The following is a 12,981-nucleotide window of genomic DNA, read 5'->3' on the forward strand; positions in this document are numbered from 1 at the left end:
GCTCCATGTGTCCTGCTCTGTGTGCTGCCGGCCCTCATCTATGCCCGGCCCTCATCTATGCCCATCTGTCAATGCCAGCTTTCCATTGAGACTCCCGAATCAGTCCAGGGGTACCGCAGTCCTGACATACCTACCAATGGGAGGGGGTGGCCCTCTTCTGCATTTCCACCACCTCTGGACACACTCATCTCTCCCAATGGCAAATGAGCCCACGAGGACACACAGCGGATCCCTGCGCCCTGGTGCCTGGCACAGAAATGGAGCTACCAGCAGCGAGCCCTGGGTGCGGCCTAGCGAGGTCAAGATGTCCACTGACACCCAGATCGGCAGACAGGCCACCTTCAGAGTAGTATGTGGTAGGCAGAATGGCAAAATCACTCCAATCTCATCAGGGGACGGGGAGGAAGGAGAGGCCATGAAGTCCCTCGTGGTCAGGTGGTGGTGGAAAACCCAGCCCTGGGGCACCTGGGTGGCTCAGTGGTTGAGTATCTGCCTTCAGCTTAGGGCGTGATCCTGGGGTTCTGGGATGGAGTCCCACGCTGGGCTCCCTGCATGGAGCCTGCTTCTCCCTCTGCCTGTGTCTCTGCCTCTCTCTCTGTGTCTCTCATGAATAAACAAATAAAATCTTAAAAAAAAAAAAAAAAAAAAGCCCAGCCCTGCGCTTGCGGGTGTGGTGTGCATACCCCAACCCCCTTTCCCACCACTTCCCCTGACAGTGGGAGGCTTTGGGCACCGTCCACCCTCCCCATTCACAGAAGCCTCTCCTCCACTCCTGCCTCTTTGTACAACTCGTGTGTGCTTCTATTTTCACATTTGGCAGAGCCCAGGACCTCCCTATAGAAGAAGTGACCCTGAATTGGAGGTGGAAGGACCCTGGTTCACTTTTCATCTGCCGGCACTCGAAAGTTCCAGACAGATGGAAATGAGGCTGGCAGCCTGGACTCCGCGCCTTCCTGGCCCTTCGGTTGAGTGCAAGCCCCCAGATAAAGGTCACACAGGAAAATGGGCTCCTTTGTGGCTTTTCAGCAGCAAGCCCCAGTGGGATGCAATCAGCAAAATCCAGACTGTGGGAAACTGTGAAACAAACGATCTGGTTTCTGGAACAAAAAATGGTGCTGAGAGTTACCAGGGATGGAGGGGAAGCCCATCCAGAGAGAAACTTCCTGTGGTGTTAAGGGGAAGAGGGAGAAGCCAGGCACAAAAGGCTGTAGCTACATAATTCCATTCACAGGACATTTGGGAAAAGGCAAAAGTACAGGGAAAGAAATAAGATCATGGTCAATCAAGGTGGGGCGTTAACTACGAAGGGATGGGGGCGGAATTTGGGGAACGGAGGAACGTGCTGTCTTAACTGTAATAGTGGTTAGACAACCACATGCCTCCAGCAGAACTCATCAGACTGTACTTTTTTTTTTTTTTTTTTTTTATAAATAGGCTCCATGCCCAGTGTGGAGCCCAATGAGGTTTTGAACTCAACCCTGAGACCAAGACCTGAACTGGGATCAAGAGTTGCACACTCAACTGAGCCACGCGGGTGCCCCAAACTATAAACTTGAAAAAGGTGTGTTTGGCTGCATGTAAATTATACATCATACCTCACCCCCCAAGAGAGAGACAAGATGTAGTCTTGCTTAGATCCTAAATTTTAAAAAGTGTTTAAAAAAATGTACCAACTAATCAGGAACCATAAACAAATACTACTGAGTATCTGAGGATCCTGAAGCTTGTGGCTGGCTCTCAGGGCTGTGAGGACAGCACCTGAGCTGTGTTCAAAAGGGAGGGCCTTTGAATTTTAGAAGACTGAACTGTTTACACAGGTCATTAATTTTGTATGAAAGATTTCCAAATTTGCTCCAAAATCAGGATTCCTTTATTCAGATTTCACACGGGTTGCATGACTACTTATAAAACATGATGGCTTTAAGATAAGCCAGGAGTGGGACACCTGAGGGGCTCAGACAGTGAAGTGTCTGCCTTCTGCTCAGGTCATGATCCCAGGGTCCTGGGGTTGAGCCCCGCATCAGGCTGCCTGCTCAGTGGGGAGTCTGCTTCTCCCTCTTTCCCTCTGTCCCTGCTCATTGCTCATTCCCACTCTCAAGTAAATTAATAAAATCATTAAAAAAAAAAAAAAAGCCAGGAACAGAAGGGAGGGGAGAAAACAAGACTACACAGGATAGAAGGCTGTTGATGCTGAGTGATCTGTGCTGGTGCTCAAGTTCACTCTTCTACGCTCTATGCTTTAGGGTTTGTTTGAAATGTTCCACAACAAAAAGCTTTGTTTTTCTTTAAAGTACTCTCGGGCACCAGATGTGAAGCCGAGGTATGTGTGTCTGTGGGGGGGTTCGACATTGTCCCTCACCTCCAACAGAGCAGAAGAGACCAGCAGCCTGGGCTGGGACAGTGCGCAGGCCCACCTAGAAGGGTGGCCCTATTGAGCTGCACCACTGCTGGCGGGCATCACTGGGGACCCAGAGCGTCTGATTTTTTTTCAAGATTAGCTATAAATCTGGGCTTTATGTGCCAACCTTTTCAATGTTCTCATTTAAATGTTCCAATTTACTCTTTATTAATTTTTTTAGGGGAGGGGTGAGGGGGAGAGGGAGAGAGAAAATCTTAGGCAGGCTCTATGCCCAACATGGGGCTTGATCTCATGACCCTGAGATGAAATCAAGAGTCAGACACTTAACTGAGCCATCTGGGTGCCCCTAAATGTTCTAATTTAAAACAATATTCTAATTTAAAAATCTAAAACACCTGTGTAAGCTAAGGCCAGCCTGTGGGCCAGTCTGCCCCAGAGGCAGCCGCAGAAACAGGTTTAGCACTAATTCAACAGCCATTCTCTGAATGTCCCACTCAAGCGTCCCAGACAGGGATGAGTGCCCTCTCTGCACTATGGGAGGCAGAAATACAAATGTCCATCTGACAAGATGGGGGCTCTCTGCAGACTGCTATGTTCCATGTGTGAGCAAAGTGGGCACACCAGGGACCCCTGAAGCTTCAGACTCCTATGGGAACCAACATACCCTGGGTGGCCTTCGACCAGGAGCCACCCTGGCATGGAACTCTCTGTCCAAGGGCACAAGCTGGGGGAAGGCTGAGGACTACGTGGAAGTGGTTTGGAAAGAGCCACTTTTGGAGTTATTACCAGCATCATTAAGAGAACGTGCTGCTCTCTTTAACAAGCCTTTAATTGCTATTATAAACAGTTCAAAAGGCCTCCCCAGGGCATACAACTGTGTTCGTATACCAGAAGACTCCATATTGTAAGGTGCCAATTAATTCAGATATGATCCAATCCCAACTAAAGCCCCAGTAAGGTTGGCTTTATCCCCCCCTTTGGTTTTGGTGGACATTGACAAGCTGGTTCTACAAGTTACATGGAAATGTCAAGGGCATTGGGAAGACAAGGGCCTTTTTCAATACCTGTGCCAGGTCCAATGGATGGATGCCTGCAGATGACAAAATAAGCCTTGAAGTGCCACATGCAACTGGCCAATGTCAAATCAGTGTTAGCTGGATGGTCTAAGTTCAAAAGCTATACCAAGGAGGCTTTTTTTTTTTGTAAGATTTACTTATTTATTTGAGAGAGAGAGAGAAAGAGAGGGCACAAGCAGGGGGAGGGGAGGAGGGAGAGGGAGAAGTGGACCCCCCCACTGAGCATGGAGCCCCATGCAAGGCTTGATCTCACAATCTCAAGATCATGACCTGAGCTGAAACCAAGAGTTGGATGCTTAACCAACTGAGCCACCCAGGCGCCCCTCAAGGAAGCTTTTAGAAGAAAACATAAAAAGAACATCTTGATGACTCTGGGATAAGAATTCTTACCCTGGGAGAGTCAGAGGGCAGGTCAGTTCTGGAAAGTCTGCTTTGTTTTTGTCCATCACCTTCCTGCTGAAGTATATGTGGCACATAAATGTAAGTTTCTTAAGGTCAACCAGAAGGTCGAGTAATCGGACTTAGTCTAAGTCAAGCACTTCTGATCATCAAAAGACATGAGTAAGAGTAAGGAGGCAAGTTACAGAAGCAAGATGATATTTACAGAACATTTATCTAACAAAGGCCTCCTATCTAGAATATAAAGTATCCTGACAAATCAATGGGGCCGATAACCCAGTGGGAGAAATGGGCAAAGTCTTGAACAAACAGACCTTCACAAAAAAATATCTAAATGGCCAACAGAACATATGACAAGGTTATGGGTCTTCAGAGAAACACAAATTAAGATAGGATGGTGGCACATGCCTATTCACACGGCTATGATAAAAGAATTGAGAAAAGTATGAGGCTGGGACATGCTGGTGGGGGGCCAGGCGCTGGGACAAACCGGAAAACCATTTAGCAGGATCCACTAGAGCTGAATCCAAATCTGCCAATCGCAGGTTATAATGCATGTGGTACAGAAGCGTGTGTGGGAACCCAAAACGCCTACTAGAATGTTCTCCTGACTGGAAATCGTCGGAATGTCCATCATTATCAGAATGAAGAAATCATGATTATTCCCATAATGGAATACCAAATGAGACCAAAGAGCACCCTATAAACCTCAGGGTGCATGCTCAGTGACACAGACAACAGGGGCCTCATATTGTGCGTACTTTTACGTTTATGTGCCACATACACTTCAGCAGGAAGGTGATGGACAAAAACAACGCAGACTTTCCAGAACTGACCTGCCCTCTGACTCTCCCTGGTCTCTTGCTACCCATCTCTCCCAGCTGGCCACAGGGACCAGACAAAGGAATGGCAAGTGGCCTAACCCTGCTAACCACAGCTCACTCTCAGCCTTAACACAAAAAACAAAAGCCTAAAAAAGTCACGATCTTCCTTCTAGCAGCCCAGCCTTTCTCTTCCCTAGTCACCCCAACCCCCACTGCTTACAAAGGGTCCAAATCTCTTAACTTTGGGTTCTGCTCAGCTCCCCAGCCCTGCCTAGCTACTCCTAGAGGCATCATCTGTCTCCCCAACTCCCAAACTGGCTCTGAGCGGCTGCCCTATGCACAGACTCCCCCTGGCTCTTCACACCCAGGTCCCTGTGTCCCATCAACTGGGCCTTTGCAGGGCGCCCAGGTAGCTCAGTGGTTGAGCGTCTGCTTTTGGCTCAGGTCATGATCCTAGGTTCCTGGAATTGAGTCCTACACTGGGCTCCCAGCAGGGAGCCTGCTTCTCCCTCTGCCTATGTCTCTGCCTCTCTCTGTGTCTCTCATGAATAAATAAATAAAATCTTTAAAAAAAAACAAAAAACTGTACCTTTGCTATGCAAGGCCCTGGGACTCCCTTCTCTCGGGTCTGCCTCCTGGAGCGCCCCCTCTACCCACCTCCCAACAGCTCTCACCCATCCCCCACACAGCTCACCTGGAACCCCTGATCAGGATGTGATCCTTCCACTGTTCTAAAGAACACACTTCCATCAGGCTCCGACTGCCTAGTCCACATCTGCGGCTCCACACCATGCTAACCATGCAGCCCGGGGCCACGCACAGTCCCCACACTAAGCCCTGTGATTCCCCATGGAGCTGGTGGTCGCAGAGGCTCTGTGCTGCGGCAAGGACCACTGGTGCTGGCTGGGGACCGAAGTGGTCAGGGACAGAGGTGCGGGGTTTACAGCAGGAGGGCGAGGCTTGTGGCCCCGGGATCCCAGCTGAGAGACCTCTCTGAGTCCATTTTCTCAGGCGTGAATAGAGCATCGGCACTATCACAAGAGGCCAAGGGCATTGTGACGAAGGGGGAAGTGTGGCTTGCAGAGTCTGCAGGTCTGGCTTGATGATTGGCTCCGCTATCTGTAAGTTAGGTGATCTCGGTCCTAGGTTACTGACTCATCTGCAAAGTGGGGTGATAAAAAGCCTTCCTTGAAGGGCTCTGGTTAGACTGGGCAGGATATTAATAGTAAGGAGAAAAATAATAATACGTGTCTCATTCGGGGGATGGCCATTTGCACATGGACCTGGGCGGAGCACTCACTGATGATTACGGCATTTCAGTTTTACAGCCGCAGGAGATAAGGCTCCATTAAGAGCCAAAGGCACGGTTTCGAGAAGATTAAGTCATGGGAAATGTCACATGACCACTAGGGGGTAGAGGCAGGACTCAAACCTTTGTCACTTGACTCTGGGGCCTAGACTCACTGCACTGGGAAGGGGTCCCTGCAGAGGGCACAGGCAACCTGGCCCCTGCAGGCTTCCACATGGTCTAGTACAGGACAAGAGGCCCTGGGCAGCGTGTAGACCCCTCATGGAGAAGCTGGAACTTCACCATTAAAAAGAAGGAAACCCAATCTCCTGCCTTGGCAAAGAGACAGAACCTATGAGCCACTAGCACTCCCAGTCTACTGGTTTTATTTCAGGCACATCTTGCAAGGCCGGAGAGGTGACGGGGAGGACAGTGGCTCCACCTGCTCCCACTGCACACCTATGTCCTCACTCGGGGCACAAGTGCAGAAGACACCTCTGCTTCACAGGCGAGAAAACACAGGCCACCGGACAGGGTCCCTTACCTCGAGTACCACATTTTTTCCCCCAAATACTTTCTACCCCAGGAAGGGACCTAGACCAGCCACAGCACAGGAGTCTGGATTCCTGCCCATCGGCTGGTCCTGCCATCCCCACTCCAAGCCCCAGGGCATGACGGCACCTTCCAGGGCCGCTCCACACGGCCTCCCTCAGCACACCTTCCCGGTCCCTCCTTCTTAGTTTTCTGAAGCCCGTGTCTCTGGCCTGCCTCGTGTGTGAGACAAAGGCCCCAATTAGACAACACACACAAGAGCATTTTCTAAAGCCTTTCTATGAAGTCCCTCCCAACATCCTGACTGCGCATGTTCTTTCATGTAAAACCACCCTGATCTTCTTGCAGGGCCCAGTGCAGGGCCTGACACAAAATATGCTCTGACACACTCTGCAGCCACCGGCATCAAGAATGTGCTAGGTGACTTCACTGTCACCTCGCCTAATGCTCACATGAGCCCTCGAGGATGTAGTCACTGCTTCCACTTTGCAGAGGGGAGACTGAGGCAGGATGAAGGGAAGGTCTTGCCCAGGACCCACCAGCACCAGTCTGTGAGCTCAATGAACAAGAGACTTCCTCTGTTTCATTCGTGGCACCCCAGGACAGAGGGGGACCTTGGGAGAGATTTGCTGAGCTTTCTAAAATGGAAAACTGTTGTGCTGTCCGTGGCATGAGGACCATGTTCTCTGAATATCAGCTGTGATGTCTGAAGGCTGTAACTTTTCCAGGAAAGGAAATAGTCACCACAACTGGAACAGAGAATTAGAAGCCGATATGACCCTGAGTCCCCAGCCTGCCCAGCCTGGGGAATTCGGCCTCAGTGTGGCCCTGGGGCCTGTACCTGAGACCTGCTCTGGGCTAGACTCTTTTTGCTTAAACCTTCTTCCAAGGAAGATTTATAGAAGGTTTAAAAAAAAAAATCAGTAAAGTTAAAAGAACACAATGTTATTAATAAGGTCAAGCAGGACACTGTCTATGACATTGTGACTTATAATAAATAAGCTTTTGGTCTTTACCGTTTCTGGCACAGAGCTCCTAAAACCCTTGGCATTTCCTAAGTGATAAGAGCAACAGAGGTGTCTCCCATTCTTCATAACCAGACTCTTTCAGCCACACTGGAATTTATGTTAATAAAGCAATTTCTAGAAAGCCCCTGTGAACAAGGCTGGTTGGCAGGCAAACCAACCATGTGATCAGAGGGTCTGAACTTTCAGGCCTGCCGCTGACCTCTGGGGAGGGGAGGGGGCCACAGGGTGAATGAACCCTCAATGGCAGATGATTTCATCAGTCACAACTGCACTGATGTAATGACTCCTCCATAAAAACCCAAGAGTACAGGGTTTGGAGAGCTTCAGATTTTAGGTTGCTGAATACTTCCTTGCAGGCGCTCGGAGGATGGTGCTCCCCGCCTGCCACCCCTTCATAGGGGGAGGGCATAAAGCTCCAGAGCCTCCCTCATACTCTGTCCCCTGCACCTCTTCCATCTAGCTGTTCCTGACTTATATCCTTTCTAATAAACCCATAACCTAGTAAGTAAACTGCTTCCCTGAGCTCTTCGAGCCACTCTAGCAAATGACTCACACCTGAGGAGGGGGTTCTGGGAACTTCTGACTTAGAGCTGGTTGGTGGGAAGCACAGGTAATGAGGGCACTCGCAGCAGGTGTCTGAGACGGGGAGCTTGTGGCACTGAGCCCTGATCCATGGGATCTGACGCAAACTCCAGGCAGACAGTGCCACACCCAGCGGTGTCCTGAGGGTGAGCAAGAACTCCCCACGCATCCAGTCACAGAAATGTTCAATGTGGGGCTCAAGGAGAGGAGAAAACCAGTTCTCCTCCTCTGCTGTTGCCCCCCGAGCTCTACTTGAGATTGCTCTCTTCGTTTGATGAGGGACACTGGCAAGCGGTAGGGGATAAAGACTCATTAGCAGCAAAGCGCCACCCTGTCCCCACCAGTAAGGCCACAGGACTAGAAGGCAGTTATCTGCATCTCCCTCCTTATATGGCCTTGTGCAAACAGCACCTCTCCGCCCCATCGGTTCTCAAGATAAGATCCTGAAGTGAAATATTAATTGGGTGCCACTGTAGCTCTGATGATCTTTAATGTCCCCAAGCCTCAGATAATCTACCCATGGAACAGTGCCCTCTACTCTGAATAGGCCTTGTGAGGTTCCATCGAGAAACATGAACAAGAAACAGGCCTGAAAGAACCCTGTAAGTCCCCACACGATGTGCAAACACAAGGGATCAAGGGAGATCTGAAGCATAGGGCACCAAGGAGGCACCATTCACGATTCAACCCAGAATGCTGCAAGTAAGCCCGTATCTCTCGCCTGGCTCCCTCATGACCCAGGCCCAAGGACAGGGCGCTGCCAGGATTGATGGACGGGCCCCAGGAGGCTGAGAGAGGGATGCTGAGCTGGATCACTTACATTGGCTGAATTGTGGTGAACTCTGGGATTTCGTCTTTTTTCTTTCTGAAGAGGAACCAGTAGGTCAGGAGGCCCACAATGAGTGAAAACAGAATCATGTCTGTCATGCTGAAAAGAGACACTTCTTCAACCACAGTTTCAGACACGGTGGCACTGGCATCCATACTGGAGTCCTCCATGTTGACAGGAAACTGCAGGGGAGAGAAAGATCAGGTATCAGCTGGGAGAAGTAGGGTCAGCCTGAGGCCTGTGGGGGAGTAGCCTGAAGCCTGCAAGGGGACACCCTGAATCCCAAAAGCTTCAGCCAGGGTTTCTATGCCCCAAGGAGTAGCAGCAACGGGCAAAGCACTGTGGACAGAAGCTGCTGGACCCACACACGGCTGGCCCCTCCATGACATGGCTACAGCCTTGGACCGAAATCAAAGTAGCAAATGGCACCATGATGTCCACAGGTATCCTACAGCTGGAGCTGGTACTGGGTCCCCTGCATACACAGAGAATGGAAGCTACAGACTCCCTGGACCACTGAGCACCCTCCAGCCCCACAAGGGCTTAGAAGGGTTGGTTCCCCATCACAGTGGGGGTCGCTTGGAGACAAATCCTTCCCCCTGGGCTGCCCCACACCCTGCACATTCCAAAGACCTTTAGGACTGGCCCCTGGATGACTCTTGGGAAATCACTCCTGAGCCTTGTGATGTGCCACCTGATGAGTGTCTCTGTACCCCTGGGACCTTGGGCCACGAAAATAGCTCCTGCTAACTATGTCATTCAGAATGACCGCCTAGGGCTCTGAATCACATCGTTTGGGCTTGACCTCTGGGGTGCTGGAGACCTAGTAGATAAGGTTAGAAATGCAATGCTCCATGCCTCCAAGGCTGACTCCAGATACAAACCCTGCACACCAAGGCACCAGGGAGCTCCCCTGGTTGCTAATCCTCCATACATGTGGCCATGCACAGTTGCTGGGAGCACTGAACCCCTAGAACTCCAGTGGGCAAGGACAACTGGAAGCATGTGCCTGGTTTCTCCCAGTCTCAGCCCTGTGGAGCCTTTCCCTTTGTTGGTTTCACGCTACATCCTTCTGTCATAATAAACTGTAATGGGGGTAAAAGAGCTTTTCTGAGTTCTGTGAGTCCTGGTGAATCACTGACCCTGAGAGTGGTCCTGGGGACGCCAACCTCGTTCACTCCCTCGAAAGATGCCCAGCGGGTGCTGCTGCCCCTGAAACCTGGCAGGGAAGCAGATCTGAGTCCATGAAGGTCAGTGTGGAGCACCTAAAGCCCCGGCAGCACACTTCTGCCTTTAATGAGGCCAGCTCAGCTCTGCAACCGCATTGCTCTATTTTGCAATCACCGCTGTTACCAAGAGGGCTGCTTGCACCACAACCATGGCTCCCAGCCTCAGTGGGGAAGCCTTCCTCACATCTCAGAAGCTCAGGCATGGGAGATTGCCTCACATCTGACTTCCATCCACTGTCCCTGCTGCTGGGAAACACCAGGGCCTCCCACACCCCCTCCAGCTGTACTCGCATCTGAGGGCCCGGGCACCAGCTCTGCCCTCCCTGGGCCTGCGGGGCATGGGCCCACTCCGAGCGGACCCTCGAACATGGCCCTCTGCCTTCTCATTCATCCGAGGTGCTTTTCGAACAGCCTAGTTCCTGCAATAATCTCAACGCATCCTCTTTGCTCTCTGATGCTACAGGACAAATTTAACTCTAGCACCCACACAGAGCACTGTTTATATTTAAGGATGAACTCATGCACGCTGAATATTTATTCAATGTTCGTTCAGCCCGTCTTCCTATTCAGCCCTGCCAGTGTTGTCTGGCACGCCCACAAGCCTTCTGTGTGTTTAGCTCTCACAGAACCATGGAGGGAGAGGACCCATCCCACAGAGTCATGCCACGTAGACTTTCTGAGTCCAGACAACACAGGAAAGGCCCCGCCAGCATCCCTCACGTAGCAGCAGGCAGCCAATGTCACTTTCGTGTCCCACCACACTTCTCCCTCTGGGTCAGGTCACCCAGCCCCTTTACTGAGGGGAGACTTGTAGCCATGAAGCAAAATGACCAGTGACTATTTCCTGACACATATGTGAGCTGCCTGCACCACCTGAGAAAGCTGGTCCCACAGGCAGTTCCTGCAGGGATGGTGTGCTGGAGGGCAGGGGATCCACAGTCCCACCCATGCTACATTTGGTTCTAGCCGCCCAGGCCACTACCACAGACTCCTCAGGGGCCTGCTCCACACAGTAGCCAGAGGGAGCCTTTTTAAAAGTATGCCAGATCATGTCCCTAAGCAAAGCCTCAGATGGTTCCATGTCCTACTTAGCACAAAATCTAAAGGCCTTAGCTGGTCTACAGGCTCCATAGGGTCTGGCCCCTCACCCTTCCTCACGCCTCACCAATCACACTAGCCTCCCTGCTACCCCTCAGGCCTCCAGGTCTGCTCCTGCCACAGGACCTTTGCAAATGTTGATGCTATGGCCTGGACTCTGTTCCTCTAGTTATCTGTAGGGTTCTCTCTCCCTCTTCATTCAGGTCTCTGCTGGGATGTCACCATCTCAGAGAGGCTCTTCCTCAGTATAGTTTCTGGTTATTCTCCCTCCTTGAGCCCACTCACAGCACGGATCACTACCTGGCATTATGTTACCCGTTCTTCCCATTGGCCATCTCCCTGACTGCACGGTCAGCCCACAAGCACAGAGACTTCACATTGTTCATAGCCTGCCAGATGATGGGCGCCTAATATCAACTTGAATAAATGAACATGGGACGAGGCGCCCAGGTGGCTCAGTGGTTGCGTGTCTGCCTTTGGCTCAGGGCGTGATCCTATAGTCCCGGGATCGAGTTCCACATTGGGCTCCCTGCGTGGAGCCTACTTCTCCCTCTGTGTCTCTGCTTCTGTCTCTCAGGAATAAATAAAATCTTTAAAAAACAAAAGATGAACACGTGACTCTGGAGTGGGTGGGTTGGCAACACCTGTCACACAGATTACTGAGTGGCTTTACAGCCTGCAAAGCACCACTACTGCAGTTTGCTGAGGCTTTGTTCACTCTCCTTCACTCTGGCTCTAATACTCGCATTTACTGCATCCTTCAGCATCCAGGCCACTCTCCTCAAGCTCAGAGTAAGGACCCCATGCACTCTCGCACCTCATGGAAACGACTAGGTGCTGTCTGCTGGGATGCCGACTCCCTGCAGCATGCCAGGGTGGGGCTCTGGCCTTATGGCCCCACCAGAACGCAGGACAACGTCAGTACTCAGGGGTCCCCAAAGCACTGAGAATGTCCCCAGCAGCACTGACCGCAAGGCATAAAACTTCAGACAAGAGCTGCAGAGGAGCAGTAGAAGGACCTGGTGATCATTTTATCTGAGGCCTCCTTCTACTGTGGGGAACTGAAGGCTCCCAGGAGGTGTGCAGCTCACCCGAGTAAAAACTAGAAAGGGGCCCCAGCTTCCCAGGGGAGGCCTGTGCTCAGTACCCATCTAAGCAGGATGACTCATCAGACACGGGTCTCTCCCCTGCTCTGCTGTGGGCTCCTGAACAAACAATAGTATTGTAGGTACCTCTGTGTCTGGCACATGGTGGAAAGGGAGGACTGGCAAGGAAGTTAAGGAAAATCCTTACCCCCATGCTTCACATACTAGGACAGGACCAGTGTACCTGGGGCTGAAGCCTTAAACAGGCTGTTAAACCATGATTTCCATACAGAGCCACTGTTTTCACATTGAAACTCACACAGACACCCACCCATCTCCTCTACTTGAGCCTCTGCATCCCTGCTCCAGTGCCTTTACATGTGCACGAGCTGCTTTTCCTTTAGTCGCTTCTGGCTTCAGACCTGGGGGTCTGACGACCTCAACTTGATCGTCACTCCCATGGGTCATACTTTCCTGGCATGGAGCTTGACACACAATCTAATGCTTGATAACTATCCACAGAATGGCTGGGGAGCCAATGAATATATTATGACCCACGGAATGTAGAATTTGCATGCACTGGTAACACAAAACGAGCAGATTGAAGAGAAATCTGGGGCTGGTAGTGTGCC

At 51.1% G+C, this 12,981-nt stretch overlaps 1 protein-coding gene across 8 annotated transcripts in view; it reads right to left on the reverse strand.

Annotated features, from left to right (window-relative positions):
- Positions 1–12,981, reverse strand: part of POR (cytochrome p450 oxidoreductase) — a 68,814-nt gene that overhangs the window by 19,471 nt on the left and 36,362 nt on the right. For 7 of the 8 annotated variants that reach the window (XM_072837412.1, XM_072837406.1, XM_072837407.1 and 4 more), the window contains one exon: positions 8,929–9,119. In XM_072837412.1, coding sequence (XP_072693513.1) covers positions 8,929–9,107 — 179 coding nt within the window. In that variant the 5' untranslated portion in view covers positions 9,108–9,119. Of the gene's footprint in view, positions 1–8,928; positions 9,120–12,680; positions 12,825–12,981 lie in introns of those variants that run through there. The other variant, XM_072837411.1, reaches the window with a different exon arrangement.

Source organism: Canis lupus, chromosome 8 (assembly GCF_048164855.1).
Source record: "Canis lupus baileyi chromosome 8, mCanLup2.hap1, whole genome shotgun sequence".
Taxonomy (NCBI): Eukaryota; Metazoa; Chordata; class Mammalia; order Carnivora; family Canidae; genus Canis; species Canis lupus.